This window comes from Lepus europaeus, chromosome 21 (assembly GCF_033115175.1).
Source record: "Lepus europaeus isolate LE1 chromosome 21, mLepTim1.pri, whole genome shotgun sequence".
NCBI lineage: Eukaryota > Metazoa > Chordata > Mammalia > Lagomorpha > Leporidae > Lepus > Lepus europaeus.
Window position 1 is genome coordinate 25,393,963 of NC_084847.1, and position 23,736 is coordinate 25,417,698.

The 23,736-nt window shown below is 52.6% G+C and overlaps 1 protein-coding gene across 2 annotated transcripts in view; it reads left to right on the plus strand.

Moving 5' to 3' along the window:
* Positions 1 to 11,909: 11,909 nt before the first annotated feature.
* SRCAP (Snf2 related CREBBP activator protein) overlaps positions 11,910 to 23,736 on the plus strand; it is a 48,157-nt gene continuing 36,330 nt past the window's right edge. For both annotated transcript variants that reach the window (XM_062179677.1, XM_062179676.1), the window contains exons 1-6: positions 11,910 to 12,186; positions 13,638 to 13,711; positions 14,312 to 14,574; positions 16,020 to 16,271; positions 21,430 to 21,615; positions 21,845 to 21,985. In XM_062179677.1, coding sequence (XP_062035661.1) covers positions 14,521 to 14,574; positions 16,020 to 16,271; positions 21,430 to 21,615; positions 21,845 to 21,985 — 633 coding nt within the window. In that variant the 5' untranslated portion in view covers positions 11,910 to 12,186; positions 13,638 to 13,711; positions 14,312 to 14,520. The remainder of the gene's footprint in view (positions 12,187 to 13,637; positions 13,712 to 14,311; positions 14,575 to 16,019; positions 16,272 to 21,429; positions 21,616 to 21,844; positions 21,986 to 23,736) is intronic.

A 23,736-nucleotide genomic window follows, 5' to 3' on the forward strand; every position in this document is an offset into this window, starting at 1 on the left:
ACAGGATTATTTGTTTCTTAAATTGGGAGTAACTTTTTCTGATTGTACAAGTGTGATTCACAGAGGCCGGTGCTGTGGCTTAGCGGGTAAAGCTGCCACCTGCAGTGCCGGCATCCCATATGGGCGCCGGACCAAGAGGACTGCCACTTTACCTGTAAAATTGCCTTTTTAAAATGCAATTTGACACCTCCTACAGTGCACCCTGGCATGGAGATTATGGTGTATAAGGGGAGCTGGGGCTGCTTGCAGAAAAGGCTGGAGTTGGGCCGGCGCCGTGGCTCAACAGGCTAATCCTCCGCCTTGCGGCGCCGGCACACCGGGTTCTAGTCCCAGTTGGGGCGCCGGATTCTATCCCGGTTGCCCTTCTTCCAGGCCAGCTCTCTGCTGTGGCCTGGGAGGGCAGTGGAGGATGGCCCAAGTGCTTGGGCCCTGCACCCCATGGGAGACCAGGAGAAGCATCTGGCTCCTGCCATCGGAACAGCGCAGTGCGCTGGCCGCGGCGGCCATTGGAGGGTGAACCAACGGCAAAAAGGAAGACCTTTCTCTCTGTCTCTCTCTCTCTCACTGTTCACTCTGCCTGTCAAAAAAAAAAAAAAAAAAGATTTAATTATTTAATTTGAAACACAGAGTTACACACACACACACACACACAGAGTGATCTTCCATCCACTGGTTCACTCCCCAAATGGCCCCCAACAGCTGGCCCTGGACCAGATGGAAGCCAGGAGCCTGAAACTCCATCTGGAGCTCCCACATGGGTGGCAGGGGTTCAGGTACTTGCGCCAACTTCTGCCGCTTTCCCTGGCACATTACCAGGGAGCTGGGTTGGAAGTAGAGCCCCCACGGTATAATATTTTATACTTTCCCAATTTATAGCTCAAAAGGATAAATGTTTTGCATAGATGAAGATAGAAATATGAAATGGAATTTACCACTATGGTGACTGGACTTATTTCTTGATGGTAGGATTTAGGAATAATGTCTATTTTGTATGTTTTTCCGAGTTTTGTAATACTTTGATCACATGCATGTGCCATTACTATAAAAACAAGCAATAAAAATCCATAGCACCCCATCCAGTCTTCAGCAGAGTTTGGTGAGTTTCCTTTAGATGGTCTCTCCCACATTTATACACACAAGGGGAATGTGTGCACACATGCATACAATTTCTTAATAAAAATGAGATGGTGAGGCTAGTATTGTTGCGTAGCAGGTTAAGCCACTGCCTGCAGTGCTGGCGGTTCAAGTCCCAGTGCCGGTTCAAGTCCTGGCTTCTCCATTTCTGATCCAGCTCTCTACTATGGCCTGGAAAAGCAGTAGAAGATGCCTCAAGTTCTTAGGTCCCTGCACGCACATGGAAGACCCGGAAGAAGCTCCTGGCTCCTGACTGCGGATCGGCCCAGCTCCCACGTTTACAGCCATTTGAGGAGTGAACCAGCGATTGGAAGATCTTTCTTTATTGTTCATCAGGGTACACAGTTCCATTTCCATTTATGTTTCCTTAGCGCTCAACCACTTCTTCCTATTCCTTGTCCAATTTTCTTTTCTTTTTAAAAAATCTTTGTATCACATTCAAATACCTGGCCTTTTTTTTTTTTTAATTTATTTATAGAGGGCCAGCGCTGTGGTGTAGCAGATAAAACCGCCGCCTACAGTGCCAGCATCCCATATGGATGCCGGTTCGAGTCCCGGTCCCGGCTGCTCCACTTCCAATCTAGCTCTCTGCTATGGCCTGGAGAAGCAGTAGAAGATGGCGCAAGTCCTTGGGCCCCTGCACCCACATGGGAGACTGGGATGAAGCTCCTGGCTCCTGGTTTTGGATCAGCCCAGCTCCGACTGTTGAGGCCATTTGGCGGGGGGGACCAGTGGATGGAAGACCTCTCTGTCTCTCCCTCTGTCTACCTCTCAAATAAATTTTAAAAACCATATATAAATGATTGTACATAATCACAGTTGTGCTCCCTCTCCCCCAGAGTGGTATGTGACAGCTTAGCCCCCCAGAACTGGGGGCAAGTGAAGTCTCCTTCCTTCAGCCTTGGGATGGTGTTGGTGAGTGTGTTTGCTCTGGGTGTGCTGAGCTCCCCGGGTTGAAGGCTCTGCGCTTGGCGGTGTTCTCAGAAGCCCCTGTCCTCTCTAAGCAGAGGGGCATTCTGGCAGTTCTCCCCCTTCTCCCAGCCTTCTGGGACCTCAGCCACGCCACAGGGGCCTTGTGAGGCTCCTCTGGGGCTCCCAGGAATCCCTAGGAGAGTCATTTGTTAAATCGGCAACCCTAACCCCATTCCCTTTGTATTGCAAGATTTCAGTCTGTATAGCCTCTTACTTGTCAGAACACAGCAATCACCTTTTCTTTTCAAGGATTTATTTTGTTTATTTGAAAGACAGAGAGAGGTAGAGACAGAGAGAGGTCTTCCATCTGCTGGTTCACTCCCTAGATGGCCGCAATAGCCGGAGCTGGGCTGATCCAAAGCCAGGAGCCAGGAGCTTCTTCCGGGTCTCCCACGTGGGTGCAGGGGCCCAAGGACTTGGGCCATCTTCCACTGCTTTCCCGGGCCATAGCAGAGAGCTGGATCGGAAGAGGAGCAGTCAGGTCTTGAACCGGCATCCATATGGGATGCTGGTGCTTCAGGCCAGGGCTTTAACCCACTGTGTCACAGCGCCGGCCCCATCTTTTTTTTTTTTTTTTTTTTTTTTTAAAGATTTATTTATTTATTTGAAAAGTGGAGAGAGAGAGAGAGAGAGAGAGAGAGAGAGAGAGAGAGAGAATCTTCCACTCGCTGGTTCACTCCCCAAATGCCTGCAACAGCCAAAACTGAGCCAATCCAAAGCTAGGAGCCAGGAGCATCTTTCAGGTCTCCCACGTGGGTGCAGGGGCCCAAGCACTTGGGCCATCTTCTGCTGCTTTCCCAGGCGCATTAGCAGGGAGCTGGATGGGAAGTGGAGCAGCCGGGGCTCTAACACATGGGATGCTGGCACTGCAGGCTTCTTCTTGATCCACTGTGCCACAGCGCCGGCCCCCAGCAACCCCCTTTCAGTCCCACCCCTACAGCCCATTCTCTGCACTGTGCGTTTGGTCTCCGCTCAGAGCCCTGCTGCTCCAGTCAGAGCTGGATCCGGACTCCTTCACTTGGCCTTCAAAGCGCTGGAAGGTCCAAGCCTGATCCCTCCGGCCTTAACCTCCAGCTGCTCCCGTGCCCCTGCTGCCTTCCATGGCCGTCAAGGGAAGCTGAGCCCAGCCTCAGGGGCTCTGCGATCATTTACCTCTGCTCTGGTTCCCTTCCCCCAGAGCATCTCTGTTCAAACGTCACTGATGCAGAGAGGCCTTCCCAGACTCCCCAGACTCATGGAACGAGCCGCTCCCCTGCCTTCACCCCCTCCTCCACCCAGATTTCCTAGATTTTCTCATCACGCCAATTACCTACCTGAATCTCCTTCTCTTATTGTCTGTCTGTTGTCTTTGCCTCCCAGGAATGTCAGCTTGGTAAAAACCACAACTTTTGAGTTTGTTTGCACTCCACCCGTCCCCCACCTCCCCATTATTTCCCCAGTGCCTAGAATCGTGCCTGGCACACAGCTTACCTGGATTTGAGGGGCTAAACAGCTCAGCAGTTAAAAGCAGAGCTGTGGGGTCTGGCGCTGTAGTGTAGTGGGCTAAGCCTCTACCTGTGGCGCTGGCATCCCATATGGACGCAGGTTCAAATCCTGGCTGCTCCTCTTCTGATCCAGCTTCTAGCTAATGTGTCTGGGAAATCAGTACCCCTGCACCCATGTGGGAGACTCCAGAAGAGGCTTCTGGTTTCGGATCGGCCCAGTTATAGCCATTGTGGCCCTTTGGGGAGTGAACAGATGGAAGACCTCTCTCCCTTTCTCTGTCTGTAACTCTCTCTCTCTCAAATAAATAGGTAAATAAATCAAATATATTAAAAAAAAAACACACAGCTGTGAGTCATTCTCTCTGGGTTCGAGTCTCTGGGGGGTGAGCCTGGCAGCACAGTGCGTATTGCACTTGGGGCTCCGGCATCCCATATGGGCACCGGTTCGAGTCCTGGCAGCTCCGCTTCTGATCCAGCTCCCTGATAATGCACGTGGGAAGCATCGGACACTGGTCTAAGTGCTGGAGTTTCTGCCACAACCAGGGAAGACCAGGATGGAGCTGTCCTGGCTTCTGGTTTCAGCCTGGCCCAGCCCCAGTTGTTGTAGCCATTTGGAGAGTGAACCAGCAGATGGAAAATCTCTCTCTCTCTTGTAGTAGGTTAGGTATCTGCCTGCGGTGCTGGCATCCCACATGGGCGCCAGTTCGCTTCCCAGCTGCTCCACTTCCGATCCAGCTCCCTGCTGATGGCCTAGAAAAGCAGAAGATGGCCCAAGTGCCTGGGCCCCTGCACTCCTGTGGGAGACCCAGAAGAAACTCCTGGCTCCTGGCTTCAGATTGACCCAGCTCCGGCTGTTGTGGCCATTTGGGGAGTGAACCAGCAGATGGAAGACCTCTCCCTCTGTCTATAACTCTCTCCCTAACGTAAAATAAAATTATAATAAAAAAATCTAAAAAAACAAAACCACTCTCCTGACTGCTTTTTTCCAGCTGATTATTTTGGGACAAGTTACTGAACCATCCTTTTGCCATCTCTCAGAGGATGATATTCACCTGAATAGGGTTACTGTGGGCTTGAACTGATTCGTGTGAAAACACAGGTTGGTGCTCAGTGTTGTCATGATCGTACTTGTGAATGTCAGACATAGGGGTTGTGGCTGTTACGCACAGATGCAGGCAGCACCCAAGCCCTAGCTACGGATACTTACCATGCATCTGGCATTCCCCAGATTGACCGCGGGTGTAGATACAGGCATGGAAGTAAACAAGACGCACTTGAACTTCTTCAGGCAGTTTCTGGCGAGAGAGTGCTGGGAAGCCAAAAAGCACAGGCTGTTACAGGAGGTCTAACGGAGTCTGAGCGAAAGCCTGGGTTCTACACGGGATAGGACGCTGTTCCGCCACCATCAACCGGTCTCAATCCCGTCATTTGTGACCACACGGACGAAGCCTGGAAGCCTTTGTGTGTCGGAGTGCCTGGGTTGGATACCTTGCTTCTGCTCCGGACTCCAGCTTCCTGCTGAGGCCCAGGCAGGGAGACAACAGGGGATTGCTCAAGTACTTAGATCCCTGCCAGCCACGTGGGAGGCCAATTGAGTTTCCAATTCCTGGCTGGGGCCTGGCCCAGCCCCACCCAGAGTGGGCATTTGGGGGAGTGAACCAGCAGATTGGAGCCTGGCCTTTCTGTCCCTCTGCCTCTTAAAAAAAAATAGTTGATTTCATGGAAATTGAGTAGAAAGGTAGTTACAGGGGGAGAAAGGGTTGGGGAGGTCAGTCAATGGTTACAATGTAGAGTTAGGCAGATGGAAAAAGCTCGGGTGTTTTATGGGGCAAAAGTAGTACTTAACAGTGATGGTTTGCACGTTTCAAAACAGGGAGTAGAGGCTATTTAATGTTCTCACCACAAAGGAATGAGAAATGTTGGAGGTGATGGATATGCTAATTACTCTAATTTGATCATTACACAACATGTACTTGTATGGAGACATCACAGCGTAGCCCATAAATACATAGGTATCAAGTATGCGTCGATCAAAGAAATTGAAAAATATATAACCTGTAGTCTCAGGGCAGGGCAGGCTTCTGGATTGAGCCCAGGAAGGACTAAGGGTTTGTAGGTTTCAGCAAGGTAGAAGGAAAGTAAGAAACAGGAATGCAGCAGCTGGGAGTGGGGGGGCTGTTGGAGACGCTGGGAGAGCAGAAGTGGCCAGGGTTTGGCAGGGGTCCCTCACGGACCTTGGGGACCTTAGGGAGGTGTCTCAGTAGAAGCCCAGAAAGGACTAGAAACCACAGAGTGACCCCGGGGTCGCAGCTAGGGAAGTTTTGCCTGGTGCTGCGTGGGGAGGCTGCTTTATCTACAGTGGCGGCTCCCCGGCCTCTCCACCTGCTCTCGGGTGCTCTTCGCCTGCTCCGTGGCATCATGCGAGTCCCCCTATCCCCTCCCCTCCCCCGAAGGGAAATCCGCAGGGACTGGGGCTTTGGTGGGGCGGGAGAGATGGGCTTCAGGGATGTCAATCAGGAGGCTGGTGCCGACCGCCAAGGGTTCAGAACGTACCTTTGCCAGGAGTGCTAGGAACAGCTGTGTGGATGCAAGAGAGTGGGGGGGGGGGGGGCTAGACTCACCCCGAAACTTCATTTGCATAGCACACTACAGAAAACTGAGAAAACTTCCATCGTCCACATCACAGAACGGGCCAGGGAGGTGGGCTAAGGCTCCAGTAGCCAGAACGTGGGACTACCATTGACTAAGCGATTGAGGGCTTAGGCGGCCAGTGGGGAAGGGAGGCCGGTGCTTCTGTTTGTATTTCTAGCATGAACAACCAGGCGGGTGCCAAGCGCCATTCCCTCGGAGCAGAGGGGACGGGTACATTTTGTGGTTCGGATCATGAGTTCACATCTGGGTGTACAACTGAGGTACCTGCTGGTGGTGGTGGTGCCCCTGCAGTGGGAACCCAGGAATTAGACAGACGGGAACCCAAGTTCCAAACTGGGGCTACTCCCTGGCCAGAGAGAGGACGACTGGGATGCACAATGGAATCAGGAGACACCGCTCAGCTTAGACGTGAATGCCCTTGTCTTCCGAAGTCTCTTTAGGCAAAACACCAGCAATGCTTACATGCAAATGCTTTCTGGCCAAACTGGCTTTCTCACTTCACCTCGAAGGTTCTGACTCCCCTATACTCCCTCCACCGCTGGCCCCGCCACTTCTAACCATGAACTTCTAGGGGTCCTGGAACCTTTAAGCTTCATGGGATCTGCCTTGAGAACATGCTGGATGAAGGAAAGCAGTTAAGAGAATCCTTAGGAACCCCAACAGCTGATGGCAGGCTCCAGAAGTGGCCCTTAAGGGAGACTAGCGTGGACAGGGCAGGGAGGGGGGCAGAAGGGAGGCCCTGGGCTAGCTGGCTTCACAGGAGGTGAGGGAAATGGCTGTGCAGCCGGTGAACTTGCCTAGCTCAGTCCTGCAAAGTTCCGCTGATTGCGCCTGTGGAGACCTCCTGCCCTCAGCTGCACTGCCATCTCCTGGCTGGTAGCCCACATTACACTTGGGTGATGGATCCCTTCCTCTCTGGTCTCCAGCCTCCCAAGCTGTCCTGTTAGGTCACCCTGTGTGAAGTGGAGCCCTCATCACAGCCAATCCTCTGCTCAGCAACTTTTTTTTTTTTTTTGACAGACAGAGTGGATAGTGAGAGAGAGAGACAGAGAGAAAGGTCTTCCTTTTTGCCGTTGGTTCACCCTCCAATGGCCACTGCGGACGGCTCATCTCGCTGATCCGAAGCCAGGAGCCAGGTGCTTCTCCTGGTCTCCCATGTGCGTGCAGGAGCCCAAGGACTTGGGCCATCCTCCACTGCCTTCCCGGGCCATAGCAGAGAGCTGGACTGGAAGAGGGGCAACCGGGATAGAATCCGGCACCCTAACTGGGACTAGAACCCGGTGTGTCGGCGCCGCAAGGTGGAGGATTAGCCTGTTAAGCTATGGCGCTGGCCTGCTCAGCAACTTTCAATGGCTCCCCGTCACCGCTGAGCTACTGCTGCACTTTTGGCCGTTGGGGCCCAGGCGGCCTCTCTCCACCAGCGCCTCAGTTTGCTCCCTCATGAAGAAGACGAGCTGCCTCTTCCCTGCACAACCAAGGCTCGACCCTGCGGAGGCTGCGACATCTTTCTGGGACGCCCGCCTCCCAAGCTCTCCAGCCCTAGCACAGCAGCCAGGGTCTATTAGCACACCCTGATCCAGAGCTGGCGTGCAGGACTCCACGCCGGGGTGTTGATCAGAATCGTATCTTCACACACCAGAGTTTCAGGAGCTGGTGGGAAGGCCTCCAAGGGCGAGCTTCTCTGGCCAGATCACCCCGTCTTTAATCCAAACTCTCCAATGTGGTTTGTGGCACTTCCAGATGCCTTGCTCTGGAGCTCTGGCTGTTGAGATCTGAGGTGGGGTGCAGCGAGTGGAGCAGAAGGAAAAAAAACCTGGCTAAAGAAGTTAAGAGTCAGGGCCGGCACTGTGGCATAGCGGGTAAGGCTGCCGCCTGCATTGCCAGTATCCCATGTGGGTGCCAGTTCGAGTCCCGGCTGCTCCACTTCCGATCCAGCTCTCTGCTATGGCCTGGGAAAGCAGCAGAAGATGGCCCAGACACTTGGGCCCCTGTACCCACGTGGGAGACCTGGAAGAAGTTCCTGGCTTCGGATTGGCGCAACTCCAGCCATTGTGGCCATCTGAAGAGTGAACCAGCAGATTGAAGACTTCTCTATCTGTAACTTTGCTTGTCAAATAAATAAATCTTTTTTAAAAAAAAGTTGAGTTGTAGGCCGGCGCCATGGCTTAACAGGCTAATCCTCCACCTTGCAGCGCCAGCACACCGGGTTCTAGTCACGGTTGAGGCGCCTGATTCTATCCCGGTTGCCCCTCTTCCAGGCTAGCTCTCTGCTATGGCCCGGGAAGGCAGTGGAGGATGGCCCAAGTCCTTGGGCCCTGCACCCCATGGGAGACCAGGAGAAGCACCTGGCTCCTGTCATCGGATCAGCGCGGTGCGCCAGCCGCAGCGCGCCTACCACGGTGGCCATTGGAGGGTGAACCAACGGCAAAAAGGAAGACCTTTCTCTCTGTCTCTCTCTCACTGTCCACTCTGCCTGTCAAAAAAAATATTTATTTATTTGAAAAGCAGAGTTACAGAGAGGTAGAGAGAGGGAAAGGTGTCTTCCACCCGCTGGCTCACTCCCCAGATGGCCGCAGCGGCCAGAGCTGCGCCGATCCGAAGCCTCTTCCAGGTCTCCCACGTGGGTGCAGGGGCCCAAGTGTCTGGGCCATCTTCTGCTGCTTTCCCAGGCCATAGCAGAGAGCTGGATCGGAAGTGGAGCAGCCAGGATTCGAACCGGCGCCCATATGAGATGCCAGCACCGCAGGCTGGGGCTTTAGCTAGCTGTGCCACAGCATCGGCTCCTAAATTCTTTTTTAAAAAAGATTTTATTTGAAAGGCAGAGTGACAGAGAGAGGAGACACACACTCAGAGGGAGAGAGAGAGAGAGAGAGAGAGAGAGAGAGAGAATCTCTACTTGCTAGTTTACTTCCCAAAAGCCCAGGGTTGGAACCAGGCTGAAGAAGCTGGGAGCCCAGAACTCCACCTGGGTCTCCCACGTGGGTGGCAGGGACCCAAACACAAGCTGCTTCCAAGCGTGTGCATCAATAGGAACCTGGAAGTGGGAGTGGAGCTGGGATGCAAACCAGGCACTCCTATGTGGCATGTTAGGCACCCCAAGTGGCATCCTAACTGCTGTGTCCAATGCCTCCCTGAGACTAAATTCCTGGCAGGGAGTGTGCCATCTCCCCACTGCTCGCAGCTCAGGGCCCGACATGGCATAGATGAGAAAGTGCTGGTTGGGACAATGTGCTCGCTGACACTTGTGTGTGTTAACGAGAGGTCACACATTTCAACCGCCTTCAGAAGTCAGATGACATCACAAACGTGTGACGTCATTCAGTGTTAAGCTGATTGAGGAACCAGCACCGTGGCTCAATAGGCTAATCCTCCGCCTAGCGGCGCCGGCACACCAGGTTCTAGTCCCAGTTGCCCCTCTTCCAGGCCAGCTCTCTGCTGTGGCCCGGGAGTGCAGTGGAGGATGGCCCAAGTGCTTGGGCCCTGCACCCCATGGGAGACCAGGAGAAGCACCTGGCTCCTGGCTTCGGAACAGCGTGGTGTGCCGGCCGCGGCGGCCATTAGAGGGTGAACCAACGGCAAAAGGAAGACCTTTCTCTCTGTCTCTCTCTCTCTCACTGTCCACTCTGCCTGTTAAAAATTTAAAAAAAAAAAAAAAAAGATTGAGGAATGGCAGCCTCTATGGCAAGCTGGAGACCTCGACTTGCTGCTTTAAGTATTAATGCGGAGAGCATGAAAACACTCTGGAAAACACATCTGAAGGCTAACGACCTCAAGCCCGCGAGCTTGAGACCCTGACACGTATGTCCCCAACACACTTTGCATCTAAGTGGTTCCCTAGCGCTCTCAAGGCCATTTTACATGAGCAATTTTAAGATATTTTATTTATAAGAAGGGCAAAGATGGAGGATTCACAGGCGCGATCCCACTACTGAACAGCATGGGAGTTTTGACCTGCTCCGTTTCCGACCTGGGCCAGTTCACCCCTCCTTAGGCAACCTGGTGGTCCCCCACTCCGGGGAGGTCACCATATTGATGCCGAACTTAGTGCGGACACCCGATCGGCCCCGGACGTCTAAGGGCATCACAGACCTGTTACTGCTCAGTCGTGGGTGGCTGGACGGAGCCTGCGGGCTGCTGGCCTCTGGCCTGCTTTCACCCGACTCCCGGGGTCTGTGTGGGGACTCCGCGCCCCTTGCCCCCACCACGCTCTTCCTCTCAGAACGAATCCACAGCAACACGGAGGGAGGGAGACTCTCTCACATCCACTAGTTTACTGGGCGAGACTTGAATCCCTTCTGGGTCTTCTGCATGGATGACAGGGACCCCCCAGTACCTGAACCATCACCTGCTGCTTCCCAGGGTGAGAATTAGCAGGAAGCTGGACTGCAGAGTGGACTGTGGACTCGAACCCACGCACTCCAACAGGGGACGCAGGCATTCCTAGCGGCAGCTCAAACTGCTTCACCAAACGCCGGCCCCTACCTCGGCAGTTCTATCCCCACTTTATAGAAGAGGAAACTGAGGCTCAGAGGTCACCGAGCAAGAAATCAGCAAGGCCACCTCCCACTCATCTCCTCTGTAAGACAGGCCCCACCCATCTCCTCTGTAAGACAGATCTAAAAATATTGGCCTCTCATTCAATCAAAATTTCATCTGTAAACTGACACCAACAATGCCTTCTCTGAATGAGAATTTCATCGGGCTTTTTTTTTTTAAATCCATTTATTTATTTGAAAGGCAGAGTTACAGAGAGAGAGAAAGAGAAAATCTTCCATCTGTTGGTTCACTCTCCAAATGGCCACAAGGGCAGGAGCTGGGCGCATCTGGACCCAGGAACCAGCTTCTTCCGGGTCTCGCACGTGGATGCAGGGGCCCAAGGACTTGGGCCATCTCCCACTGCTTTCCCAGGCCATTAGCAGGGAGCTGGATAGGAAGTGGAGCAGCCGGGACTCGAACCGGAGCCCACACGGGACATCAGCATCGCCTGTGGCAGCTTTACCATCCACACCACAGTGCCGGACCCTCATCAGGGCTTCTTAACCTGGGCTGCTGGGGTGGGCACTGTGAGAGCATCTTGCACTCTTGGGGGCTTGGACTGCTTGGCTGTGGGCGCTGGCTTTGGGCTCAGTCAGTGTGGTTAACCTCTGAGCCGTCACTGTAAGAGGCAGGCCTAAAAGAGGTGACGCACAAAGTGACCTCAGTACAGGCGGCTGTCACTGTTCCATTCTGCGGTCAGAGTTTTTACACCTAGAAGGGACGTGGAAAGGTGGCACAGGTGTTTGGAAGCTACCGGGGAACCATGCTCACGTAAAATGGACTGGATCGCCAGGAGGCCCAGGCTTCACGGCTAACCACACTTCAGCTCATCGGATAACTTGCTTAAAAACATTAAAAAGAAAAAGCACAAAAAACAAAACGAGGCATGTGGGGTGGCGGTCCAAGCCGGCAGCCGCAGTGCAGCCCAAGGCGGCTTCAACCGCCGCGAGTTAAGCCGCTCTGCCGCCGGGCAAGCGCGGAACCTCCGGGCGGACTACATCTCCCAGCCTGCCCTGCGCCGCGGGCAGCGCCCTACGTTAGCACGCGAACCTCACCCCCCTGCACACACCCCAACCTCCAGTTACTGTCTCTCGCGAGAGGACGGGCCGCGCCGGCGGTAGCGATAGCGAGCTGGGGTGGTTGTGGTGGTGGTGGCGGCCGAGACGGCGGCGGCCATTTTGGTGAGGCCTCGGGAGCGGCGGCGGCAGTTCGCCGGGAGTAGCGTCTCCCCCTTTTTCGCACTCGCCGCCCGCACCTCTATGCCGTGAGAAGAGGCAGTGGAAGCAAGGCGGTGGCCATAGCCTCGGTCCCCAGGGGAATTGAAAGGCCGTGAAGGCGGCTGCCAAGAGGGGGCCCTCCCCCCTCCTCGGCGGGAGGGGGGGTGGTGCGCACGCCCCCGAGGACGCAGGTAAGGAGAGGGAGACAAGATGGCGGACGCCCCAGAGTTCCCCCTCCCCTGGCGGGTGCCTGCGCGCGCATCTTTCCGCCGCCGCCTCCCCTCCCACCTTCCCGGGGTGCTGCGCGCGCACCTTCAGCCGGGGCCCCGGGGCCGGTGCGCGAGGCAGTCGGCGCGCGCCCATAGAGACAGACTGAGAGGGCCAGACCGGCCGGCTTTGGGTCCCGGCGCAGCTCCGCTCGCTTCCCGCCTTCTGCGCACGCGTGCCTGAGCGAGCGAGCCCTGAGAGGACGGACCCAGGTGCGCTCCCGCCCGCCCACCGAGCCCAGTCACCCTTCAGGGGCGCGCGGGAAGAGGAAGGGGGGCGTGGGACGAGCAGTCGGGGCGCGCGCCCCCCGTGTTCAGTCAGGGGACCCGGTCCTGGTGGCACGAACCCTCCCTCCGCTCAGCCTTTCGCGGTCTGGTGGAGGGGGCTTCCCGATGGGCTTGCACGAAGGGCTTCCCCGCCCCGCGACCCTTGTGTGCGTGGGTTTGGGTTCTGGCGGGAGCCCCCGGGCCGTGCGCGCAGCCGGCTCTCTCCGCCTCCAGCCGCGCACGCGCGGGCCCCTCCCCCAGCCTGGCGCGCACGTTGGGGTGGGGTGGGAGTCTGCGAGGGGGCGGGGCCACCTTAGGGCTAGTGGCGACTCGGGCCGAGGTCAGGGGTCACGCGGGGTCAGTCTCGGGGAGGGGCTGGGAGACTGGTGGAGGCCGGGGTCAAGAGTTCAGGCTTGTCGGGCTCTGGTTAGCTCGGGTCCTGGGAGTCTGTTGTGGAGCTGGGAGTGAATCAGGGGCGGCACCGTGGCTAAGGAATTTCCTTCAACACTGGGGAAACACTTCCGGGACTTGTGTCGCTTCACCCCGCTGGTTTCCGGCACATGGCTCTTTGCTGGGGCGACCCTGCTCACCCCTGACTGCTCCTTAACGTGTTGTGCTGTAGTTCCGGGGTTTGGCGGGAGTGTGTGTCTCTCGGTGTGGGGGTCACAGGGCCCTGCCCTGAGTCCTGGGGTGGATTCTCGTGTTCCTGGCTGCGTGCAGCCTCCTTGGGCAGGCGCACCCTTTGGAGCATCGGAATGTGACAGCTCTTTGGCTTTGCTATTTCCACCTCCGTTCTCTGGTTGGAGCCTTTTACACTTAAGCTTTTTAGTTTTTACTTCTTTTCTTCTTTTGCTTCACTTTTTCCCTGCTCCTCTCCCTGCCAGAAATTTATGTCCCTGCAGAATTCTCTCTTCACTAAACATGACTTGATTTTTTTTTTTTAATTTTAATTTTTGAAATGTGAGCTCTTCCTGCTGCTGTAGTTTCTCCAGCTTTTGAACTGATATTTAGAAGTGTCAAAACGCTGGAGTAAGTAATAAGCCGTGGTAGATGTTGGCAAAGGTGGGCTGGTTCCTAACTGTGCTTTTCTCCTCTCCTGTTTGTTTCAGGCGTGATACTCCTCAGTACGGCGGCACCGTGGAAGTGCAGACTTTCACAGGGGCTGTGGTCTCAGCTCACACAGGTACGCGTTCCTGTGGCACTTTGTGTACTGACACTAACGGGAGGAAACATAGGAAATGATGAGAGAAATTGCAAGTCAGTACTTGTGGATTTTTGCTTTGCAGAAGTATGGTAATCTTTGCATGTGATATCTTTGTGGAGGGTTTGGTGCTAATGGTGCAATGATGGAACTGGGGCTTTGGGTAGAGGACTGTCCAGTCTTTCCTGGTTTTACCAGGGATAGCAGTAGGTTCTTCACAGTTTTGGCATCAGATTACCTGTTCCTTACTGGGTGACTTTATGCAGGCCAGTCGGTCTTTTTGCATCCTGATTTCTTAACTTAAAATGTGGAAGTAATATCAGAATGTAAGTTCCACATAGGTCAGGGATCTTTCCTTCATGATTTTATTCTCAGTGTGTGAAGAAGTTTTAAAATAAGGTAGGTGTGAGATTATAGAACGCATCAAGGAAGTACTTAGGAAAATACCTGATACATAATGAATGCCCAAGAAATGTAGCCTATAATCAACTGTTTGTCTCTAGTTTTTGAAGTTTTCTTGTTTCTGGAAAACATTCTTTAATTTCCTTGACTCCCGTTTCTATCCTTTTTACCCTGCTTTAGGTGCTCCAGAGGCTGGTGGACCTGAGCGGAGGCTGGGACGCCCTGGTGGGCCCCGGGCCCTGGAAGGCGGGTCCCGGTGGCCAGTGGCCCAGAATGAGGCCAGCTCCCAGCATGCCCTGCAGCCGGACGCCAGCCCCTCGGCCAGCAGCAGTGGTGATAACAACCCAGTCATTCTTCAGGCATCCAACGAGGAGCCTGGGAGTGGGACCATGCAGAGCAGCCCCTCCCCTGCTCACCCTCAGCTCCCAATTCTACAGACACAGGTTGGACAAGTTGGGAGGTTGCTTATGTTTCTTGCTTTGTGGACTGCTGGCTCTGAGGTAGAAATAATGTGGCAAGTCTTAGCTAGTTGGGTAGCTGGGTCTGGAGCTTAGGTAGCTTGTGCTTCAGGATGTCAAGGCTGTTGAATACTCAGATGCTATTTGACACGAGTGCAGTGTTGATCTCTAGGAGCGCAGAAGCTCCTTGCTGCCGGGAAATGTGGACCAGACCACGCTGGAAAAGGAGGTTGGACAGAATGCTTGTGCAGTTTTGAGAATAATTTAACATATTTTGGAACTGGAACAGGCTAAGCTTTATGGATGCTGTGTACCATTCATTCTTATACCATGGAAGTGTGCAGGGTAGGGGAAAGAAACCTGGCTTTTGAAACTGGACAAACGTAATTTTGTGTACTGTAGGCTTTTGATGTTTTTAGATTTGTAGCTTCTAATTTTCACAAGAATAAATGGGAAAGTTGATGACATAGAATGGTCATTTAGGTGAGGTAGAAATTTGGGGCACTGTGAAGTGTGCTGGAGTGAATTTTCGGAGTGTCCTGAGTATCCATATTTCAGTAGTTTTTTATTTTCCACTTTTTTTTTTGAGGTTTATTTTTTGAAAGGCAGAGTTACAGAGATACACAGATAGGGGAAGACAAAGACAAGATTTTCCATCTGCTGGTTCGCTCTCCAAATGGCTGCAATGGCTGGGGGTGGGCCAGATTGAAGCCAGAAGCCTGGAACTCCGTCCGGGTCTCCTACATGGTTGCAGGGGCCCCAAGCACTTGAGCCCGTCTTCCCATGCTTTCCCAGGTGCATTAGCAGGGAGCTGGTTTAGAAGTGAGGCATCTGGGACTCAAACCGATGCCCTCGTGGGATGCCAGTATTGCAGGTGGCAGGTTTACCTGCTGCGCCACAACACTGGCCCCTCTGCTTCATTTACTTGTGTTGTACCTTGTAATGTGTGGGTGTTTGAGAATAGTGGCCGTCTCCTCACTCTTCATTCTTTAGTGAAGATGTGTAGGTGGCTGGGGTTTTGGTTTTTGTTATTTTGGTGTGTGTTGAACTTGGTGTCAGACTGGGTTTGTTGCATAGGTGAATGTGCCCTGATTGCTGTGATAATGTGGGAGGAATATGGATCTGCAATTGTGAGTGAACTCACTGAGGCTCAGGAAGGATCAGTGAAATTGGAAATCACATGCCATGGCAGTAGACGGAGTTCGGGAGCCATGTAGACATCAGGACGGTACTCTGTAACTTCATCTACTATAAGTTGGCTCTGCTGTCTTGAGCACCATGTTAAAAACATGTCTAATGTCTGTGTTTGTAAAAATGAGATTGGTATTTGTTCCATAGTTTTTTTCTTCTGAAGATGGAACCAAATAATGTACTGAAAGCACTTGCACCTTGCTAAGCATTCATTTTCTCAATTCTTGCCTCTTTCCTAGATGGTGTCGGACGGCATGACAGGCAGTAATCCTGTGTCCCCTGCCTCATCCAGCTCCCCAGCCTCTAGTAGGGCAGGTGGCATCTCCCCTCAGCACATAGCTCAAGATTCCTCTCTGGATGGACCTCCAGGCCCCCCAGATGGTGCCACGGTGCCGCTGGAGGGGCTCAGCGTGCCACAGGTCGCCGACCTGTCTAACAAGGGCCCAAAATGGGAGAAGAGCCATGCCGAGATTGCGGAGCAGGCCAAGCACGTACGTATCAAGGAGGCCTGTTAGGAGTCTTGGGCCTTCTTCCCAGAACTCTTATGTGCCTTGGGCATTTCATGTTCCTCTCCTTTATTTTCTTGGAATTAAGTGTTGTAAGACTCTGCCTTAATTTGTATGATGTTGAACCGATTGTTTGAATTTTAAACTTCATTTTACTTTTCCTTAAAAATCGGAATGGCCATTATAAGCTTTAAGTGAAAGGAATGAATAGGCATAAAAGTGTTTTGTTAACTGCGATGTTCTTATAATTGACGGTTTCTGCTTCTGTGCTGCAGTCTGTGTTACATATATCACTGGTAAATTGTTTTGGGCCAGTAGCATCAGCATCACCTGGATTTTTTTTTTTTTTTTTTTTTAGATTTATTTATTTGAAAGGCAGAGATACAGAGAAAGAGATAACCTTCCATTTGCCGATTCACTCCCTAAATGGCCACAACGGCTGGGACTTAGCCAGGCTAAAGCCAGCCAGGAGCTAGATGGAAGGTTTATTTTTTGAAAGGCAGAGTTAGGGGCCAACGCTGTGGTGTAGTGGGTAAAGCCACCGCCTGCAGTACTGGCATCCTGTATGTGCCACCGGTTCTAGTCCCGGCTGCTCCACTTCCGAACCAGCTCTCTCCTATGGCTTGGGAAAGCAGTGGAAGATAGCCCAAGTCTTTGGGCCCTTGGCACCCATGTGAGAGACCCAGAAGAAGCTCCTGGCTCCTGGCTTTGGATTGGCACAGCTCCGGCTGTTGTGGCCAGTTGGGGAATGAACCAGCAGATGGAAGATTCTCTCTCTCTCTCTGTCTGCCTCTCCTCCTCTCTCTGTGTAACTCTGACTTTCAAATAAATAAATAAATCTTTAGAAAGGCAAAGTTAGAGGGGAAGACTGAGACAGATTTTCCCACAAGGGTGCTGGGGTCCAAGGCCTTAGGCCATCTTCTGCTTTCCCAGGCACACTAGCAGGGTGCTGGATCGGAAGTAGAGTAGCTAGGACTTGAACTGGCAACTCACATGGATGCCAACACTGTAGGTGGAGGCTTAACTTTCTACGTCAACAGTGCTGGCCCCCGGGGTATTTTTTAGAAATGCGAATTCTTGGGGCTGACGCTGTGGCATAGCAGGTAAAGCTGCCGCCTGCAGTGCCGGCATCCCATATGGGCGCTGGTTCGAGATCCGGCTGCTCCACTTCTGATCCAGCTCTCTGCTATGGCCTGGGAAAGCAGTGGAAGATGGCCCAAGTCCTTGGGCCCCTGTCACCCACATGGGAGACCTGGAAGAAGCTCCTGGCTCCAAATCGGCGCAACTCCGGCCTTTGCGGCCATTTGGGGACTGAGCCAGCAGATGAGAGATTCTCTCTCTCTCCTCTCTTCTCTCCTCTCTCTCTCTCTCTCTCTCTGCTTCTCCCTCTCTCTCTCTGTGTAACTATGACTTTCAAGTAAAATAAATAAATCTTAAAAAAAAAAAAAAAAAAGTGCGAATTCTTGGGGCTAGTGCTGTGGCCTAGCAGGTAAAGCCACTGCCTGGGACTCCAGCATCCCATATGGATACCAGTTTGAGTCCCGGCTGCTCCACTTCCCATCCAGCTCTCTGCTCTGCTGCTTTCCCAGGTGCATTATCAGGGAGCTGGATCTGAAGTGGAGCAGCCAGGACTCAGACTGGCGCCATATGGGATGTCCGGGCTACAGGCAGCTTTACTTGCTATGCCACAGTGCTGGTCCCCTAAGATTATTTTGCCGGCGCTGTGGCTTAACAGGCTAATCCTCCGCCTTGCGGCGCCAGCACACCGGGTTCTAGTCCCGGTTGGGGCGCCTGATTCTATCCCGGTTGCCCCTCTTCCAGGCCAGCTCTCTGCTATGGCCCGGGAGTGCAGTGGAGGATGGCCCAAGTCCTTGGGCCCTGCACCCGCATGGGAGACCAGGAGAAGTACCTGGCTCCTGGCTTCGGATCAGCGAGATGCGCCGTCCGCAGTGGCCATTGGAGGGTGAACCAACTGCAAAAAGGAAGACCTTTCTCTCTGTCTCTCTCTCTCTCTATCAACTCTGCCTGTCAAAAAAAAAAAAAAAGATTTTTTTTTAATTTTTTTAAGATTTATTTTGTTTGAAAGTGACAGAGAGGAGGAGATAGAGATCTCCTATCCACTGGTTCACTCACCAAAGGCCACTATAGCTGAGACTGAGCCAGGCCAAAGCAGGGAGCCGAAACTCTCCCGTGTGTGGCAGGGGCTCAAGTATTTGGGCCATCTTTCACTGCTTTCCCAGGTGCATTAGCAGGGAGCTGGATCAGAAGTGGAACAGCTGGGTCTCAAACCACTGCTCATGTGGATGTGGGATGCTGGCTTCTCACATAGCAGCTTAGCCTGCTGCACCACAACACTGCCCCCCCCCCCTTTTTTTTAGATTTATTTATTTGAAAGAGTTACACAGAGAGAGAGAAAGAGAGGTTTTCCATCTGATGGTTCACTTCCCAATTGGCCGCAATGGCTGGAGCTGCGCCGATCTAGAGCCAGTAGCTTTCTCCGGGCCTCCAATGCATGTGCAGGGGCCCAAGGACTTTGGCCATCTTGTACCTTTTCCAAGGCCACAGCAGAGAGCTGGATGGGAAGTGGAGCAGCCGGGTCTCAAATCGGTGCCCACATGGAATGCTGACACCTCAGGCCAGGTGCACCACAGTGCTGGCCCCAACACTGCCCCTTTGTTCTGTTAGAGATGGAGATCTAGATCTTCCATCAGCTGGTTTACTCGCAAAGTTGATGCTAATGCCACAGCTGGGCCAGGCTGAAGCCAGGAGTCTGGAACTCCATTTGGCTCTCTCATATGGGTGGCAGGGGTCCAAATATTTGGGCCATCTTCCTGTACATTATCAGGGAGCTGAATTGGAAATGGAGCAGAGGGACTCAAACCAGTGCCCATGTGGGATGCCGACATCACAGGAGCAGGTGTAATCCACTGCGCCTCAAGGCTGGCCCCTCCAAGTCCTTTTTGATGTTTTCTTTATCACGCCATTTAGTTCCATGTCTCAACTCTGACAGTCATTTTAAAGATTTATTTTATTTATTTGAAGGAGTTACAAAGAGAGAGAGGTCGTCTATCCACTGGTTCACTCCCCAAATGACCACAACAGCCAAAGCTGAGCTGATCAGGAGCCAGGAGGTTCTTCTAGGTCTCCCATGCGGGTGCAGGGGCCCAAGGACTTGAGCCATCTTCTGCTGCTTTCCCAGGTCATAGTAGAGGCTGGATCGGAAGTGGAGCAGCTGGGACTTGAATCAGCACTCATATGGGATGCAGGAACTGTAGGCTGAGGCTTTAACCCGCTGCGCCACAGCGCTGGCCCCAGTTTGAGTTTTTTGGTCACCTCTGTGACAAAAACACTTCAAATGCTTTTTATTTATTTAGTTGAGAGGCAGAGTCACAGAGAGAGGAGGAGACAGAGAGGTCTTCCATCCACTGTTTCACTCCTCAGTGGCTACAATCAATGGCTAGAGCTGGTGCAATCTGAAGCCAAGAGCTGGGAGCTGCTTCTGGGTCTCCCACACGGGTGCAGGGGCCCAAGCACTTGGGCCGTCTTCCACTGCTTTCCCAAGCCATTAGCAGGGAGATGGATTAGAGGTAGAGCATTTGGAATTTGAACCAGCACCCTTATGGGATGCCAACGCTGAAGGTGGAGTCTTAACCTACTCTGCCACAGTGCCAGCCCTTCAAATGCTTTTTAAAGAAAAATTTTTTTAAATTTATTTTTTATTTTTGACAGGCAGAGTTAGACAGTGACAGACAGACAGAGAAAGGTCTTCCTTCAGTTGGTTCACCCCCCAATGGCCGCTACGGCTGGCACTGCGCCGATCCGAAGCCAGGAGCTGAGTGCTTCCTCCCGGTCTCCCATGTGGGTGCAGGGCCCAAGCACCTGGGCCATCCTCCACTGCACTCCCGGGCCACAGCAGAGAGCTGGACTGGAAGAGGAGCAACCAGGACAGAATCCGGCGCCCCAACCGGGACTAGAACCTGGGGTGCTGGTGCCACAGACGGAGGATTAGCCAAATGAGCCACGGCACTGGCCAGTAAATTTTTTTTTAAGATTCACTTTTTTGGGATCAATGCTGTGGCATGGTTTGAGCTGCAGCCGTGATGCCAGCAGCCCATATGGGTGCTGATTCGAAATGTGGCTGCCCCACTTCCTATCCAGCTCCCTACGAATGTGTCTGGGAAAGCAATGGAATACGGCCTGAGTGCTTGAGCCCCTGCACCCACGTGGGAGACTTTAGAAGAAGCTCCTGACTGCTGGCTCCAGCCTGGCACAGTCACAGCCATTGTGGCCATTTCGGGAGTGAACCAGTGGATGGAAGACCTCTCTCTTGTAACTCTGTCTTTCAAGTAAGAATAAGCCTTTAAAAAAAGGTTTATATATTTGAAAGAGTTACAGAGAAACAGGGAGATTGACAGATCATCCATCTACTGGTTCACTCCCCAGGTGGCAACAACAGTCAGGGCTGGGCCAGAGCAAAGCCAGTAGCTTCTTCCAGGTCCTACGTGGGTGACAGGGGCCCAAACACTTGCTGCTTCTTCCAGGCCATTAGCAAGGAGCCAGATCAGAAGTGGAGCAACTGGGGCACGAAGCTGCTCTCATATAGGAAGCCAGCATTATAGGCCCTGGCTTAACCTATGCCAAAGTGCCGGCCCCAACTGTTTTTTCATGTATAATTTTGCAACGTTTTTGTAATATGCAAATAGGATGTGTAGCATATTTCTAAGTTTAATACAGCATGAGCATGCTCTAAGTAGAATTCTCCAGTGATGGCGGATCTTTGTATCTGCAATGAAGGATGAAACGTGCTCTCTGCCTCTCTGGGGAGCTCCCTTTGGGATCTGTTTTCTCAGGATTTGCCTATGTTTATGTGATGTAGGGATCGTATGAATAATGAAAAGCATGACATCTGGTGCCTGGAGTATTTAGACTTGGTTATTGATTCCCAGCTCTTACTTCTTTCAGAGAAATCACTGTCGCTGATTTCTTTCATATGAAGAGAGCATAGTACCTATTTATAGGGTTGGGATGTGGACTAGACACAGGCGTCAGACGTTCAGTCTGGTTGGTGCCGAGGAAGCCAGCTGGGCAGTGAGGTGGAGTAAGTGTGCAGAAACTGTCGGCTGACCCAGCTCTTCCTCCTTAGGAAGCCGAGATTGAGACTCGGATTGCTGAGCTGCGGAAGGAGGGTTTTTGGTCACTGAAGAGGTTGCCCAAAGTTCCAGAGCCCCCTCGCCCCAAAGGCCACTGGGACTACCTGTGTGAAGAGATGCAGTGGCTGTCTGCTGACTTCGCTCAGGAGCGCCGTTGGAAGAGGGGTGTGGCCCGGAAGGTAGGGCCCCACTGGGTCACCTTTCTTCCTTTTCTAATGTGTGTTCCCTTGATGGGGCATTAGTGGGAAGGGAACTGAGTAGAATGGTGCAGAGTGCTTTTTGATGCCCATAGTATCACAAGGCAAGCTGTGACTTCTCAAATTTCTTGACCTTGATTATTTTCTTGGTATTTGGGTGGGTGGGAGGTCTGGCTTTGAGTGTTTCCATGCTGCGTCTTTGTCCTAATAGGTGGTGCGCATGGTGATCCGGCACCACGAGGAGCAGCGCCAGAAAGAGGAACGGGCCCGGAGGGAGGAGCAGGCCAAGCTTCGACGAATTGCTTCCACCATGGCCAAAGATGTCAGACAATTCTGGAGCAACGTGGAGAAAGTAGGCAGTAGGGACTGGGAAAGGGAGATGGAGCTGGGTTAGGTTGGTGGTTGGCACGGTTTAGAAAGGATCATAGCTCCTTGAGAGTGAATTTACAATTTGAAGTGACTCTAATGATATTTCTGTTGTGCTTTGGATCTTTCTAGCAATGAATGCTGTGAAGAAGGAAATGTAGTGGCCAAATGTGGGCGTTGCTTTGGGGATGAACAGTACTCCTTAACCCCTCTAGGCACCTGTTGTTTGCAGGGCATTTAGCCTGCTTCTCCTAAAGTGTATTTGTGTCATCTCACTGACTTATGCCATTAGTTTGTGTTGTCTGTATGTTAGGACAGTTGTCTCTTGGTATCCAAGGGCAGTTCCTGTGCTCCCAGTCTGTGAACACCAAAGTCCAAGGACGCCGAAGTCCTTTGTATGAAGTTGTGTAATGTTTACATAAAGCCCATGCACATCTGCAAGTTTTAAGTTACTTATAGATTATATATGATAATGTAGGTGTTACTTTGTACTGATAGAAAATAGTGAAAAACTGGACCTGTTAAGTACAGATTCACTTTTTATTTTTTAAAGATTTTTATTTGTATTTATTTGAGAGGTAGAGTTACAGACAAGAGGTAGAGACAGAAAGGTCTTCCATCTGCTGGTTCACTCCTCAAATGGCCACAATTGCTAGAGCTGGGCCAATCTAAAGCTAGGAGTTTCTTCTAGTTTCACATGAACGTGCAGACATGCAGGCGTCCAGGCACTTGGGCTGTCCTCTGCTTTCCCAGGCCATAGTAGAGAGCTGGATTGGGGCTGGCGCCCGCAGCTCAATAGGCTAATCCTCCCCTTGTGGGGCCGGCACACCGGATTCTAGTCCCGGTCGGGGTGCCGGATTCTGTCCCGGTTGCCCCTCTTCCAGGCCAGCTCTCTGCTGTGGCCAGGGAGTGCAGTGGAGGATGGCCCAAGTCCTTGGGCCCTGCACCCGCATGGGAGACCAGGAGAAGCACCTGGCTCCTGGCTCCTGATCAGCACGAATCACCGGCCACAGCAGCCATTGGAGGGTGAACCAACAGCAAAAAGAAGACCTTTCTGTCTGTCTGTCTCTCACTGTCCACTCTGCCTGTCAAAAAAAAAAAAAAAAAGGAAAGAAGAGAGCTGGATTGGAAGAGGAGCAGCTGGAACTAGAACCAGCATCCATTTGGGATGCCAGCGCCATAGGCAGAGGCTTAGCCTGCTACGCCACAGTGCCACAGTGTCAGCCTCCAGATTCCTTTTTTTTTTTTTTTTTTTGGCTGGCAGAGTGGACAGTGAGAGAGAGAGAGAGAGAGAAAGGTCTTCCTTTGCTGTTGGTTCACCCTCCAATGGTCGCTGCAGCTGGCGCATCGCGCTGATCTAAAGGCAGGGGCCAGGTGCTTCTCCTGGTCTCCCATGGGGTGCAGGGCCCAAGCACTTGGGCCATCCTCCACTGCACTCCCGGGGCCATAGCAGAGAGCTGGCCTGGAAGAGGGGCAACCAGGACAGAATCCGGCGCCCCGACTGGGACTAGAACCCAGTGTGCCAGCCCGCAAGGCAGAGGATTAGCCTATTGAGCCACGGCGCCGGCCCAGATTCCTTTTTTTTTAAGTCAATGAGATTTTCCTTTACAAACTTTTTTTAAAAAATATATTTGAGAGGTGGAGAGAGCTCTCCCAGTCTTTTTTAAAGTCAATGAGATTGTCCTTTAAAAAACTTTTTTATGTAATTGAGAGATGGGAGAGAGATTGCCCATCTGT